Source organism: Mauremys reevesii, linkage group 1, assembly GCF_016161935.1.
Source record: "Mauremys reevesii isolate NIE-2019 linkage group 1, ASM1616193v1, whole genome shotgun sequence".
Classification (NCBI taxonomy): domain Eukaryota; kingdom Metazoa; phylum Chordata; order Testudines; family Geoemydidae; genus Mauremys; species Mauremys reevesii.
Window position 1 is genome coordinate 4,687,984 of NC_052623.1, and position 16,084 is coordinate 4,704,067.

Sequence of the window (16,084 nt, forward strand, 5' to 3'; positions counted from 1 at the left end):
AGCTTCCAGCCTCTGGGCCTTGCGCTGCCTTTCTCCGCTAGATTACCAAGCCCAATATTAGTATTTTAAGTTAAATAAATGAAGCTCTTTTAAGTCTATCACTGTCCAGAATTTTATCCAGCCTCCAATCATTTTTGTGGCTCTTTTGTGCACCCGCTACAATTTTACAACATCCTTTTTAAATGTGGACCTTGGGACTGGACACAGTCTGTTTTATCACTGCCATGTGCAGAGGGAAAATCCTTCCCCTGTTGCAACTGAACACTCCCCTGTTTATGCATCCAAGGATCTCATCAGTCCTTTTGGGCAGAGCATCACACTGGGAGCTCACGATGACATGGTTTTACACAATGACCCCTAAATCCTTTTCAGGGTCCCTGTGTTCCATGATACAGTGCCCTAGTCTGTGGGTTTGGCCTGCTTTCTCTCTTCCATAAGGATAACTTTGCATTTAACTATATTAAAATATTTTGCTCAGCTCACTGAACACTCCACATCAATGGGTGTGCCTGCCCTGGCCTCATCATTGTAAACTCTCTGCCGATCTTTGGGTTGTCTGCAAATTTCATCTGCAGTGATATTTTATTTGCTTCCTGATCATTGATGAAAATATTGAATAGCATCAGGCCTAGAATTGATCCCTGCAGAACCCAACTGGAAACACCCCCATTCCCTGACAATGGCCCATTGACAGCTGCTTGTAGTTAACCAGTTTTTAGTTCATTTTAAGTATGATATTGTACAGTGTTCCGGTTTTTTATCTGAATATTTCTCCTACTAATTGAAATGCCTCAGAGAAATTGAAGTCTACTGAATCTGCACTGTTCCCTTGATCAACCAAATGTGTTCAGTTATTGACGGAGGAAATCGGGTTTATGTGACAAGAACTGTTTTACATTAACCATGTTGTTGACTGGCATTAATTATATTCCTAGACTATTTTTAAACAAATGTCATATCAGTGTTCCATTGTTTCCTAAACTTGTCTAATCTCTTTTTTAAACTTGCCCTTTATTTTTTAAAAGTCTACGAATAACACAGAACTACCCTGTATTTGCCTTTTTTTTTTTTTTTGGCTCTCTTGCTGCCTGATTTGTACTTCTGATACTGAATGAGATGTGTGGTTTCTTGGTCAGTTCATAACTCTGCTCTTTGTAACCCTACGGTTCTATTATAGATGCTGTTTAACATCCTCCTTTATTGCTAATGAACTTGAAAGTATTTCATCACCTCGTGTTCTATGAGTACCCCATACTGCTTCTTTCCTAGTGCAGAGCAAAAATATTTATCGAACAAAGCTATCTTTTTTGCAATATTAGCAAGGTGCTTTTCTCCCTCTAGGAATTGGCCTAAACCTTTTCTAGGATTTCTTTTGTTCTTAAAAAACTTAATAACCTCCTATTCTGATGCTTAGTCCTGCCAAGCATGGAGTTTTCCTTTATGTCTTTAACGTTCCTTATCAATTTTTATAACTTCCAATTTGTATGGCTTGCTATCTGTATTTCCTCCCCCTCCATTTGTTTTCCCCCACTAATTGCTGACTTCCCTCTGCCACTAAACAGGGCTTTTAGTCAAAGTTGTTCTCCCACATTGACTGTGGAATTGTAGCTTTTTAGCACCTAATACACTATTGCCAATGAACTTCCAAGTTTCATTCCCGTTTTGTTATCTACATTTTTCCTCCCAGTCATTTTTCCTGATAATTTCCCTCAAGTTTGGGGAATTAGCCCATTTCAAGCACTAAGTGTCTATAGATATTACTGGTAGGGAACTGTTCTCTCTCTGCCCATTTAAATGTCATCAATTCATTTTTTTTTATTTTCCCCTCCTGTATCATAGGCCCCCTTGTTTGTCTCTTCCCTAAACTAAACAATCCCAGTCTTTTCAGTCTGTCTGTGCATGGTAGCCTCCAACATTTTCACACCCTGTCTTAGAAATCCCTTTTATAACTGTTATATCCTTGTGGTAGAGTCTGGATGACCAGAACTGAGCGTTTCTCATTTCTTAGGCATCCAGATACTTTCTTTCTTTGCTCATTGCTGCAAATGAGCAGGAGTTTCTGTGGAGCTGCCATCAATGATGCTCAGGTCTTTTCCCTGAGGTATGTTTAGGTTGGGATGTTTCCTCTGGCATAGGTGTCGACTCAGTGGATGCTCCGGGGTTGGAGCAGCCACAAGGAAAAATTAGTGGGTGTTCTGCACCCACCGGCAGACAAGCTCCCCTCCCCGTGCCCCCCTACCCCACCTCACCTCCTCCTCCACCTGAGCATCCTCCCCTGAGCACGCTGCATCCCCGCTCCTCTGCTGAGCTCCCAGTACTTGCCACCGCCAAACAGCTGTTTGGCAGTGGAGCAAGCTCTGGGGTGGCGCGGCGAGGAGCAGGAACATGGCGCACTCAGGGCAGGAGGAGGGGAAGAGGTGGGGCTGGGGAGGGGAATTGGGGAAGAAATCAGAATAGGGGCAGGGAGGGGGCAGAGTAGGGGTGGAGGTGGGGACTTTGGGGAAGGAGTTTGAATGGGGGCAGAGCAGGGTTGAGAGGGGATGGGCAGGAGTGGAATTGGGGTGGGGCCGAAGGCAGAGAGGGGTCAAGCACCAACCGGCACAAGTAGAAGTTGGCGCCTATGTCCTCTGGCACACGTCTTAGAAAAAGGTTTTTTTCCACTCTCAGATTTTGAGCAACCGTGTTAATGGGGAACCCCCTACAGCATGGACTCTCTAGGCTGTTTCTCATTGCATTAAGGAACAACAATGGATAACCACACTCATGTTTCCTTGCTGGTGCCTATTAAGGTTTCCCACACCACAATGTGTAGGAATTATTTGATCCATGGAGCACCATAAAATATGTAATTAGCATTAGGAGCATCAGTTATTCATAATTCATTTTTCTGAATAATTAAAATGTCAAATTTCAGTGTGTGAAGAGCCACCAATCTGCTTCACCCATGAGAACAGCCTCCAGTTGTGCATATAGTGTCTTGTATGAACATTGTATCTCCATCAAGGCATTTCTCCTTTGACGATAATCCTAGACCCTGAGCACATACAGGAAGTCACAGAAACTTATGTTACATGCAGGAGACACCATTTTGCCTCAGAGTTGGACACCTTCTCCCCTACTCCATGTCAGATTCCAACACAACCGACTTCACCAACCCCTCCACCTTCATCCTGCTGGGAATTCCTGGCCTGGAAGCAGCTCATATCTGGATCTCCATCCCCTTCTGTGCCATGTACGCCATAGTCGTCTTGGGGAACTTCACCATCCTGTTCATTGTGAAGATGGAGCCAAGCCTCCATGGGCCCATGTACTATTTCCTCTGCATGCTGGCCATCACCGACCTGGTCCTGTCTACGTCCATCCTGCCCAAAACGCTGAGCATCTTCTGGTTCAATTCCAGGGAGATCGATTTCAGTGCCTGCCTCACCCAGATGTACTTCATTCATTGCTTCTTCATGACTGAATCTGGGATTTTCGTGGCCATGGCTTTGGATCGCTATGTGGCCATCTGCCATCCCCTGAGACATTCCACCATTCTGACAAACCTGGTGGTGGCCAAGATCGGCCTTGCTGTGATGTTGCGTGGTGGCATAGTTGTACTGCCCTATCTCCTCCTCGCAAGGCAGTGGCCATATTGCAGAACCAACATCATCCCCCACACGCACTGCGAGCACATGGCCGTGGTGAAGCTGGCCTGCGCCAACACCCATGTCAGTAGTTATTACGGGCTGTTTGTGGTATTCTGTGTAACCGGTCTGGATGTGGTTTTTATTGCCATGTCCTATATCCAGATCCTTAGGGCGATCTTCAGCCTCCCCACAAAGGACGCCCAGCTCAAGACGTTTGGGACCTGTGGCTCTCACCTTTGTGCCATCTTGGCATTTTATATCCCACGTCTCTTTTCCTCCCTTACATCCCGGTTTGGCCAGAATATGCCCCTGCATTTCCACATTCTCAGTGCCAATGTATATCTACTGGTGCCCCCCATGCTAAACCCCATCATCTATGGAATGAAGACCAAAGAGATCCGGGGCAGGATCCTCCGGCTTATTACTCAGAAAGGGACTAAAATTTTCTCCTAGTGCTCTGGTTCACAGACTGAGCTTTGTGGGGAGCTGGCTGGTGATAGCGTGCTGGGCCCTCTTCTCTGTATCATTGGCTGACCAAAGAGACATTAAATCCTTTCCTGACCATACTGTGCTGTGTCAGTGTGACAAACTCTTTAACTCATAATGTTGCCACCTTTCTTATTTCTGGTAAGTAGACCCCCGATGCCCTGCCCCTGCTCCCCATCTTCCTTCAAGGGCCCACCCACTTCTACGCCTTTTCTCCTAAGGCTCTGCCCCATCCCTCTCTCCTCCCCTGTCACTCTCTAGATCATCTCCACCTCCCTCCCCCACCTCCACAGCTGGGCACCCTCTGCTCCAGGGCTGGGACAGGAGCTGTTGCAGCCTGACCAGGAGCTTTCAGTGAGTGCAGTGGGGTTGCAGCACTGGATCCAACAAGGAGCGGAGAGATCCTTGGAAGAAACAAGGAAGCCATATAAAGCAGCCAGGGGTTGGGAGCAAGGTTGTGTTGTAGGTGGGTGACCCTAAAGCTCAGCTTCGAAGCTCTAAGGGCAGAGACCCTTCTGTGGCTTATTTCCTTTGCTTTCAGCTCCACTTTGTTCCTCCCGGCTGGGGGCCTGTAGCTGGCAGGATCTCTGCAATGGGGATGGGCTGGGAGCCCTTTGGCCTGAGCCAGGCCTCGGGGACAGGGCCAGGGATCAGCTTTGAAACTAGGTGGACAACGGCTGAGAGAGGTGGAAGGATCAGCCCCAGTGTTAGCTGGGAAGGTGGGATGCTGGGCAGAGGCCGGGGTGGCTTTGGTGGCTCACAGGGAGGGAGATGAACAGCAGACCTGCGATTATCCGTCTATTTACACATGTACACAACACCTTATCTGGAACTACAGGGCACCCACTGCCCTGGGAATGAAGCTGAACAGGAAAGCTGAGTCTCATATATGCGCTGCATGGTGCTTTTGGTCACCACATCTTAACACTTTTTAGGTAGGCTGCTAGGCAGCGTCACCCCCGTGTCATGGATGGACTGAGCAATGCAGAGGTAAAGCACTCTGTATATAAGAAGGCTACATTCCTCTGGGAATGAGTGGTAGCCTTGTTGTGCTACCGAAGCTCCTGGAGTCCACGTGATCACTGGCCATGCAGTGGCATTCCTCGCTAAGCCCACTTCCGAATTTGCTGCTCTTTCACTCTTGTAATCTGTCCCCAACAAGAACGCTGCCAAAACCAACACAGCTGATGGGGGCGGTTGCTGGGCAGAGTTTGAATATCCTCACTCCTGATCTTGTGCTGTTTTTGGAGCAGTTTCTGGAGAACACGAGCATGGAAAACATAACCCCAGAATTCCTTAGCTTTCCTCAGCTTCCCATCTCGCTCCCATCCATGGGAGCTGGGGTACCCATTGTTCTATAGATCTGCAGCTTTGTAGCAAGCCTGCTGCCATGACATTCCTCCAAAGGCTGCAGAAGGGAACAGGGTAGCAGTTCCTGCTGTTCATCATTCAAGAAGCCTCCAGGCCTGCCTATGAAGCTGCCAGCTGCCCACCAATCCCTCCAGACAAGTGTGTGGTTTTCTGTCAGATGTTGATGGATGTTTGGCTGCATGTGACTGTTTTTCCTGTATGCCATCCCAGCTCTGCGCAGGTAGCTGGAACAACAGACCCCCAAGTGAACTACCCAATAAGACCACAAGACCCGTTAAGGTGTGAAGGCACCTGGCCAGGTTTATTGTTGAAAAAGCACGGGACTAATATCCCGCAGACACTACTGGGTCACTAATACATGTATGCTCATGACAATGGACACAGCTCTGTCAGTGGCGAGACTTTCCACTGCCCCCTAGGCTGGACAAAGACACTTCCTCTGAGATACATATTTATACACCACTACAAAAAGTTACATATCACTCCTGACATATCTAGGTCCCAACCTCAGATGTATTAGCATGACAACATCGATGTATTCAGGGGCCTCCCGTTACCTTGTACATGTTGGTTGATGAAAATATCTCTATTAATCATGTTGTCTGTCTTTGTTCTTAAGATGGGTGAGCATGTTCCTGTTCTCTTTGGGGAATGTGCTTGGTATCAAAGTGTCCAGGTACCACCTTTCTGAAATATCAGCAAAGCTTGACCACAACTTTAGTTCAGGCCTCAGGCCTCACATCAAGCCTACGATACAAGGACTTATGTTTCGGTCCCTCTTCCTACTACAGTGTTCATACTGAGCTGGTTGCAGTTTGCAGCTGAAGGTTGCTTGATGGTAATGGGCAGGGACTTCATTTTACTTGGATTAATAATCAGATTATTGTGCACTGTTTCTTGCCCAGCTAGATCAGCTCTTAGCTGGAGTGATTCCCAGTGCTACACCTACAATTGCCACTGAAGTCGATTGAAAAAAACAGCCCCTTGATCATTCGTAACTGGCACCTAGGGTGGGATGCACATTAGAAGTGGCAGAAAGAGGGAGGTGTTTGGGGGGAAGATGTTACCTTCCCTGCCAGCTTGGGGCCCCAGCACCCTGTCTTGCTGAGCCAGACACGCCTGGCTGCTCCAACACAGACCCAGGGTCGGAATTACTTGTCCCAAAGCTGCAGGTTTACCTGAAAGCAGCTCACAGAAGTCTGCTTGTCTTTAACACCCAGATGCCCAACTCGCAATGGGGTCTAAACCCACATAAATCCGTTATACCCTGTATAAAGCTTAGGCAGGGTAAACTCCTAAATTGTTTGCCCTCTAACACTGATAGAGAGAGATGCACAGGTGTTTGCACCCCCAGGTATTAATACATAATCTGAGTTAATTAATAAGTAAAAAGTGATTTTATTAAATACAGAAAGTAGGATTTAAGTGGTTCCAAGTAGTGACAGACAGAACAAAGTAAGTCACCAAGCAAAATAAACTAAAACACGCAAATCTATGTCTAGTCAAACTGAATACAGATCATCTCACCCTCAGAGATGTATCAGTAAGTTTTTTCCTCAGACTGGACACCTTCCAGGCCTGGGCACAATTCTTCCCCCTGGTACAGCTCTTGTTCCAGCTCAGGTGGTAGCTAGGGGATTCCTCATGGTGGCTCCTTTTTTTTTTTTTGTTCTGTTCCACCCATTTATGTATCTTTTGCATAAAGAGGGAATCCTTTGTCCCTCTCTGGGTTCCCACCCCCTCCTTCTCAATGGAAAGACACCAGGCTAAAGATGGATTCCAGTTCAGGTGCCATGATCACATGTCACTGCAAGACTTCATTGCCCACTTGCCAGCACACAGGTACACAGGAAGACTTACAGGTAAAACACACCCATCTGCAGTCAATTGTCCTGGTTAATGGGAGTCAACCAGATTCCAAACCACCATTAATGGCCCACACTTTGCATAATTACACTAGGCCCTCAGAGTTGTATTTCATATTTCTAGTTTCAGATACAAGAGTGGTACATTTATACAAATAGGACGATCACACTCAGTAGATTATAAACTTTACAAGAGACCTTTTGCATGAAGCATATTCCAGTTACATTATATTCACTCATTAGCATATTTTTATAAAACCATATAGACTGCAATGTCACACCCTGCCATCACTGCCTGGTTTAGGAAACATTTCCTTCAGGGGAATCCAGCTGGGTCAGTCCAGGAACCAGAGCACTCTGTGAAACACCGTGGGCAGAGGAGCCATATTTGGGAAAACATCTCGTGGACACTTTTCGCCCAGCCCCACTCCTCTCCCACTCACAGTCCTCCAGCATTCATGTAGCGGCTCCAGATTTGCTGTCACAGCCCTGCTCCAGCGCTTGTGGTTGGGCACCCACCAGGCAGTTGTGTCTGGGTCCCACCCTGGACCCATGTGCTTTTGAGTTGCAGCCACGTTCAGGCCCTGCCTCTGTGTCCAATCTTGGATGCAGCTTCCGTTCTAGTGTCTCCCTCTGTGAGCGGAGACCTGATCACGAAGCAGCGAGGCCCTGAGACTGGTTTTGGCTTGACTCCTCCAGACTCTTCAAGTGCTTCAGCCCAGCCTTCCCAGCTCTCCCCCTTGGGCACATTCTGTTTCCAGTTTCTCTCTTTTGTGTCACAGGATCGTTAAAGCAAACAGACCCAGGCCTTGCAAAAGAGGTTGCTAAAACAATTCCTCTACTTTAGAGAGCACAAGAGATACCCAGATCTAGGTAAACACAATACAACACCTGCACATCATTCCCTGCCTCCGTATATTCACTGCCCTGGAGCATTCTTTGGGGTTTGGTAAGAGCCATCTAGAGTGTCCAGAGGCCATGTCCTGCAACTCCTGGCTTCTCCTCCAGCTGAGTCTGTCTCGCTGCTGCAGCCAGAGCCCTGCAACCAAATCTGCTGCATATGTGCCTCTCTCCTGCCCCAGCTTCTTCTGGCTCCTCCAGTCTCTGCGTTTTTAAAGGTCTAGACCTAAACTGCCTCTCTTTTTTCACTCTTCTGGGGAGGTTTCATTCCTTCTATGCCCACCCCTCTGCTGAGACGCTGGAGAAAACTGGCTTTATCTAGAATGCAGTTATTCCTTGCTTCTGTCCGGGCAAGAGCTTGTTAGGAGTGAGATTTCTGATGACTAACCTATTTGTAGACAGATGCTCCCATCTTCTGCCTTTGGGGCAGGAAGTTTGTTTATGTACAGAGGCAGGGTGACAAAGGGCTAGTCATTACATTAAATTAAGGCTCCTTAGATGATCCTGGAAGCATTGCCAGGCACCCCTGTTAAAAGATCGGAAAGAAGGGAAGGAAAACCTGGTGAGAATGGAAAGATTTAAATAGTGCTGCCCCCCAGGGGTGTGTACTGGGACTAGTGCTATTTAACATCTATAGCAATGATCTAGAAAAAGGCGTAAACAGTGAGGTGGCAAAATGTGCAGATGATATAAAATTAATCAAGATTGTTAAATCCAAAACGAACTGGGAAGAGCTACAAAGGGATCTCACAAAACTGGGTGATGGGGCAACACAACGGCAGATGATATTCAGTGTTGATAAATGCAAAGTGATGCACATGGCTAAATATAATCCCAACTATATATACAAAATGACAGGGTTGAAATTAGCTGTTAAGCATCAAGAAAGAGATCTTGGAATCACTGTGCATCGTTGTCTGAAAATATCTGCGCAATGTACAGTGGCAACCAGAAAAGCTAAGAGAATGTTGGGAATTATTAAGAAAGGGATAGATAATAAGAGAGAAAATGTCATAATGCCTCTTGTAGCAGAGCCATCACCCCACTCCGGTTTGGAAGGGGTTAAAAACAGCCCTGGGAAAGGGCTGCCCATGAGAGCCAATCACGAGCGGGCTTGAGACAGCCAATCAGGATTCAGCAAGGCCAGTATAAGAAGGGCTCCTGGAGAAAAGGAAGTGAGTCTTGCTCCAGCAGGGGATCAAGAAGGACCTAGCTGCCTGGTGGAGACAGGGGTACCTTGGACAGAGCAGTGCTGGGAAAGGGCAGGCTGAGCTGGGGAGCTCTGGCCTGGTGACCTCCCAGGCTGAGGCCTTGCAGCAAAAGCCTGAGAATGTACTAGGGAGGCAGCCAGGCCAAGAAAAGGCAGCAGGTCCAACCCCCTTGCCAGTGATGAGAGACCATTCAATCTGCAGTATGAATTGGCCGCAGTATGAATTGGCCACTCATCATCGGCCAGGAGGTTGGACCTGCTGCCTCTTCCTTCCCTGTCCTTATGCAGACGGGTCTCCTCCTTGATGATGCCCGCATTTTCCACCATGAGTAGTAGGGCTGGGCTCTCTCCGCCATGGCACCTCCTGCTGGTCAGTCTAGGAATTAGCTCATCAAGCTCAGATGCGCCCTCCTCTGGCCAGTTTCTCCCCTGCCCATACCTGCCCCTTTGTAGTCCCTTTATCTTCTCCAGTTCAGGCCCCATGACCCTTCTGGACCACGGTGCCCCTTATCTTGGGATGCTGCCCCCCCAGCAGTGTCCCCACACTCTGGGTCTCCCCTCCTCAGGGGAACCACAACCCCTCTTTATCCACCTTGCCTCAGTGGCTACTGCTCGTCATCATCTAGCCCCGTCTCTTGGGGGCAAACTACAGTCTGAAATGGCCACTCATCACTGGCAAGGGGGTTGGACCTGCTGCTTTTTCTTGGCCTGGCTGCCTCCCTAGTATCTCCTCAGGCCTTTGCCGCAAGGCCTCAGCCTGGGAGATCGCCAGGCCAGAGTTCCCCAGCTCAGCCTGCCCTTTCCCAGCACTGCTCTGTCCAAGGTACTTACCAGGCAGCTAGGTCCTTCTTAATCCACTGCTGGAGCAAGACTCACTTCCTTTTCCCCAGGAGCCCTTCTTATATTGGCCCTGCCAGGCCCTATTTGGCTACCTCAAGCCCGTTCGTGATTGGTTCTCCGGGGCAGCCCTTTCCCAGGGCTGTTTTTAACCCATTCCAAAGTGGAGCGGGGTGACTGCCCTGCTACTCCCCCCTCTCAATATCCCATGCCCAGGAGTAGGGGGGTCCTCTAGCCTGTGCAACCCGGAGATGTCCTGCCAGTCTCACTCACTTCTCTTCACTTTCCTTCAACTTCAGGACCATGTCTTCTTTCTTCTTTTGGGCTTTCTGTAGCTCCACCTCCGCTGTCCACTGGGCCCATTCTGCAGTTGTCAGCTGCGTACATAGGCTATTGTCCCCCGGACCCTCTAATGTCAGTGTCTGGGTTCCCATCGTAACCTGCTCCCTCACAGTCTGGGTCCTGACCTCTCACTTGGTCAACTCTGTCTCAGTCCACTTTTCTGCCACCTCATGCTGGTGGCTCAGGCAGGTCTATCACCTTCACTGCCATGTTAACCACACTCATAGAATCATAGAATATCAGGGATGGAAGGGACCTCAGGAGGCATCTAGTCCAACCCCCTGCTCAAAGCAGGACCAAACCCAACTAAATCATCCCAGCCAGGGCTTTGTCAAGCCTGACCTTAAAAACCTCTAAGGAAGGTGTCATAAACAGAAAGTTAAGGGTTAATGTCTCTTTTACCTGTAAAGGGTTAAGAAGGTCAGTAAACCTGGCTGACACCTGACCAGAGGACCAATGAGGGGACAAGATACTTTCAAATCTTGGTGGAGGGAAGTCTTTGTTTTGTGCTCTTTGTTGTTGTTGTTGTTTGCTCTCGGGACTGAGAGGGACGGGACATCAATCCAGGCTCTCCAAATCTTTCTGAATCAGTCTTTCACATTTCAAACTTGTAAGTAGCCAGGCAAGGCAGATTAGTTTTATTTTTGTTTTCTCAACTTGTAAATGCTTCTTTTTGCTGGAAGGATTTTTACTTCTGTTTGCTCACAGCTTGAAGCCTCCTCTTACAAAGACCCTTGTTAAAAAAAAACTTAACACCTCTGCCCTCAGGCTGCTTTCTAAGCAGTTAGAAAGGAGAGAAAAAAAATCCTACTGGCTTTTGGTTCTTAAAAAATCCCTCACCGCTGCTCACCATGTCAAGGTTTCTTTCCCCACTTTGAACTTTAGAATACAAATGTGGGGACCTTCATGGACCCTTCTAAGCTTAATTCCTAGCTTAGAACTGGTAACGCTGCCACCAGCCAGAAATTCAGTGTCTGGCACACTTGCTGTCCCCCCAAAACCTTCCCCTTTCTGGGCAGCCTTAAGAGGCTTCACCATTTCCCTGGGGAACACAGATCCAAACCCCTTGGATCTAAAAACAAGGAGAAATTAACCATCCCCCGTCTTTTCCCTCCACCAATCCCTGGTGGGTTCAGACCCAATCCCCTTGGATCTTAAAACAAGGGGAAATCAATCAGGTTCTTAAAAAAGAAAACTTTTAATTAAAGAAAGAAAGGTAAAAATCATCTCTGTAAAATCAGAATGGAAAATGCTTTACAGGGTACTTAGATTCATATAGCCCAGAGGAAACCCCCTCTAGCCTTAGGTTCAAAGTTAGAGCAAACAGAGGTAAAAATCCTTCCAGCAAAAAAGAAACATTTACAAGTTGAGAAAACAAAAATAAAACTCATCCGCCTTGCCTGGCTACTTACTAGTTTAAAACATGAAAGACTGATTCAGAAAGATTTGGAGAGCCTGCATTGATGTCCCGTCCCTCTCAGTCCCGAGAATGAACAACCCCCAAAACAAAGAGCACAAACAAAAGACTTCCCTCCACCAAGATTTGAAAGTATCTTGTCCCCTTATTGGTCCTCTGGTCAGGTGTCAGCCAGGTTTACTGAGCTTCTTAACCCTTTACAGGTAAAAGAGACATTAACCCTTAACTATCTGTTTATGAAAGAAGGAGATTCCACCACCTCCCTAGGTAACCCATTCCAGTGCTTCACCACTCTACTAGTTTTTAGCAAAAGTTTTTCCTAATATCCAACCTAAGCCTCCCCCATATCTTTGCCTCTTCTGGGTCCCCAGGCATCTCCTTCTTCAGCCGCACTCCCCTGAGGGAGCAATGCCTGTTAAGATGGCCCTGCTTGCAGCAGCCAAAGCAGATTCCTTGCCCTTTTGCTGCCTTGGGCCTCTCATAGTCTGTCTTGGGTCCCCTCTTCTCGCTGGGGTTCAACTGAACCCTCCACCTTGGGCCTGGGCCCTCCGACTGCAGGTGTCCGCATTGCCCACAGGCCCAACATGTCCGTTGTCCCCTGGGTTTCCTCACCCAGCTGGCCTTCCCAGGGCCATGTTCCTTTTCCTGCTCTGGGTGAGGCTCCTTGCCCCCATCCCAGCAGGGGCAATCCCTCCTTAAACGTCCACACCTCCTGCAGGCGTAACAAGCCCTGTACTACACCACTAGCCTCCTAGCCCTGTTGTGGGGCTTTTCACACCACTCTCTGTGGTCTCTCCTGGATTCCTTCCTCAGGAGTCTTACAAGGGTCAGCTGTTCATCAGGCAGCTGCCCCAATTGTTCCTGAAGGGCCCAATATATCTCCCATTGTCCCTCCTGGATCTCCTAGATCATCTGTAGCAGGGACTCTAGTCTTCCCCGCTGCTCATCAGTCCACTTTTCTGGGGCACCAGTGATGGAGTCCAGCCACAGACGGCATAAGATTCCTCTGTGAAAAACCCCTCTACATAGTCCCCTGATTGTCCCTCCTTGCCCCAAGATGCCAGAACATTTTAGTACCAGAGCTGAGTGAGTTTAATATTTATTTATTTTTCTTTCTTTTACATAGGAATTAGATACAGTTCTCCAGTCAGCTAATTGGTAAGTTATCTGCTAAAGAAATACAGTTTTTGAGTTCCTAAGTAACCCCTTGAATCATGTTTAAAATTGTCACCCTTACCAAAACCTTAAATGGCTCCCTTGCAGCTGGGGGATGAGAGGAGGAGGGACATGGTGATGATGCAGTGAGTGACAGGGTGGGGCCTTGGGGGGAAGAGGCAGAGTAGGGGCGGGGCCTTGTTGGAAGAGGTGGGGGCAAGGGGTGGGACACTGGGGGTCCAGTACAAGCGATGAGAAAGGTGTCAATGCAATGAGTTGACACCTGTGGCTCTTTCTACATAGACCGGTTGCCCAGTTTGTCACACTGACACTACACAGTAAGGTCAGGAAGGGGATTAATGTCTCACTGACTGTCCAGTCAGGGATTCAAGGAACACCATGTCAAAAGCCAGCTCTGCATGGAGCACAAGGAGAAAAATTTAGGTCTCTTTATGAGTAAAGAGCCGGAGCAGCCTGTCCCGGATCTGTTTGGTTCTCACACCAAAAATGATGGGGTTTAGCATGGGGGGCACCAGGAGGCACACATTCATAAAAAGAACATGGAAATGCAGGGGCACATTGTGGCCAAATCGGTATGTAAGGACGGAGAACAGACCTGGGATGTAAAAGGCTAAAATGGCACAGAGGTGGGAGCCACAGGTTCCAAAAGTCTTGAGCCGGGCATCCTTTGTGGGGAGTCTGAAGACAGCTCTGAGTATCTGGATATAGGACACAGCTATAAAAACCACATCTAGACTGATCACCAAGATTGCCATAAAGAGACCATAGTAAATATTGATGCGGATGTCAGCGCAGGCCAGACTCACCACAGCTATGTGCTCGCAGCACGAGTGGGGTATGATGCTGGTTCTGCAATACGGCAACTGCCTTGCTAGCAAGGGACAGGGCAGTACAAGAATGCAGCCACGCAGCACCACGGCCAGGCCAATATTGGCCACCATGGGGTTTCTCAGGATGATGGAATGTCTCAGGGGGTCACAGATGGCCACGTAGCGATCAAAAGCCATGGCCATGAAGATCCCAGACTCTATCGCAAAAAAGCAGTGAATGAAGAACATCTGGGTGAGGCAGGCACTGAAATCTACCTCCCTGGAATTGAACCAGAAGATGCTCAGTGTTTTCGGAATGGTGCATGTGCACAGGACCAGGTCGGTGATGGCCAGCATGCAGAGGAAATAGTTCATGGGCCCATGAAGGCTCAGCTCTGTCTTCACGATGAACAGGATGGTGAAGTTCCCCAAGATGGCTATGATGTATATGGTGCAGAACGGGATGGAGATCCAGACATGGGCTGCCTCCAGGCCAGGAATGCCCAGCAGGATGAAGGTGGAGGGGTTGGTGAAGTCAGTGGTGTTGGAATCTGACATGGAGTAGGGGAGAAGATGTCCAGTTCCTAGGCAGAACAAAGTCCTTTGCATGTACTGTGTGTTCCCCTAACTTCCTGTATATGCCCAGGCTCTAGAGCGAGGGTCGCAGTACAAATGCCTGGATGGAGGGACAATGTTAATTTGAGACACTACATGCACTATTGGAGGCTGTTCTCATGGGTGAAACATTTTCATTATTCAGAGAAAGGAATTATGAATAATTTTGACACTACTAATGTTAGACCCTCAATAGAGATCTCCCTATGGGATAGGGAGCAGGCAGATACCAGATACAATGCTGGTATGTAATACTCTAAATGCTCTTTATTGATTACAAAACAAACTGTATTCACTGCACATTTACACCACAAACATACTATACCAGAGTCCACAGGTCAGAATGGTCCAGATGGCCAGTAAAGATTCCTTCCGATCATAAGATGCAGGGAGCCGACTAATACCTCATCTATATCCACACAAGGCTCTAGATCAATAAGTGACTCCCTTTTGCAGAAATCAGAAGCAACCATTTATAGTCCATTCTGTCACATCATCGGTTCTTTGCTTTTGTATATCTATATCTATCTACACAATTCAAAAGAGACAATCCTGGGCGGGCCACCATGGTCCAAGGCATGCCATTTCTTCCAAATCTTATACAATTTTATATCAGTCCAACTGGTGCTAATTCTCCATATTTTCCCAGAACATAATAAGATTGTTTTTGCACAAATAGGTTTAATAGTTCTTGATCTTATGTTCTTGCTTTAGTTGCCAAGTCGCAACACATGTATTCATATCAAGCACGCATCATTCATACCAGTCCTCAATGTCCTATAACATATTACATGGATATATGAATCATACTCTCTATATATACACAGAAGAACATGAGAACATATGAATGGCCATATTGGATCAGACCAAAGGTCCATGTATACCAGTATCCTGTCTGAGCCCAGTGGTCAGTGCCAGTTGCCCCACAGGGAATGAACAGAATAGATAATCATCAAGTGATCCATCCCCTGTCCCTCATTCTCAGCTTCAGGCAAACAGAGCCTAGGCACACTATCTCTACCCATCCTGGCTAATAGCTATTGATGGAGGTATCCTCCGTGAATTTATCTAGTTCTTTTTTGAACCCTGTTATAGTCTTGGCCTTCACAACATCCTCTGGCAAGAAATTCCACAGGTTGACTGTGTGTTGTGTAAAAAAATGCTTCCTTTATTTGTTTTAAACCTGCTGCCTATTAATTTCATTTGGTGAGCCCTAGTTCTTGTGTTATGGGAAGTAGTAAACAACACTTCCTTTGAAAGTCTGAACATATAACACTGAGAAAAGAAAATTGTTTACATAATCCATATTTAGTCTGTGGAACTCCTTGCCACCAATATTATTGAAGCAAAGAGCTTAGCTGAATGGGATTCCAAAATGGATTGGCTATTGTTGGTGGTGCTGATGGCACCACCTTTAGTTAAGGCAG

The 16,084-nt window shown here is 47.5% G+C and overlaps 2 protein-coding genes across 2 annotated transcripts; one reads left to right on the forward strand and one right to left on the reverse strand.

Moving 5' to 3' along the window:
• The first annotated feature begins 3,122 nt into the window (after positions 1 to 3,122).
• Positions 3,123 to 4,082, forward strand: LOC120386630 (olfactory receptor 52R1-like). Its single transcript, XM_039506091.1, has one exon. It carries the CDS (start codon positions 3,123 to 3,125, stop codon positions 4,080 to 4,082), a length of 960 nt encoding a protein of 319 aa, XP_039362025.1.
• Positions 4,083 to 13,652: 9,570 nt separating this feature from the next.
• On the reverse strand, positions 13,653 to 14,600 carry LOC120398182 (olfactory receptor 52E4-like). The gene has a single exon (XM_039525367.1). The coding sequence runs from the start codon at positions 14,598 to 14,600 to the stop codon at positions 13,653 to 13,655; it is 948 nt and encodes a 315-aa protein (XP_039381301.1).
• Positions 14,601 to 16,084: the final 1,484 nt, after the last annotated feature.

Coding starts and splice junctions, on each gene's coding strand:
- LOC120386630 (XM_039506091.1), top strand. CDS start 3,123: ATGTCAGATTCCAACACAACCGACTTCACCAACCCCTCCACCTTCATC.
- LOC120398182 (XM_039525367.1), bottom strand. CDS start 14,600: ATGTCAGATTCCAACACCACTGACTTCACCAACCCCTCCACCTTCATC.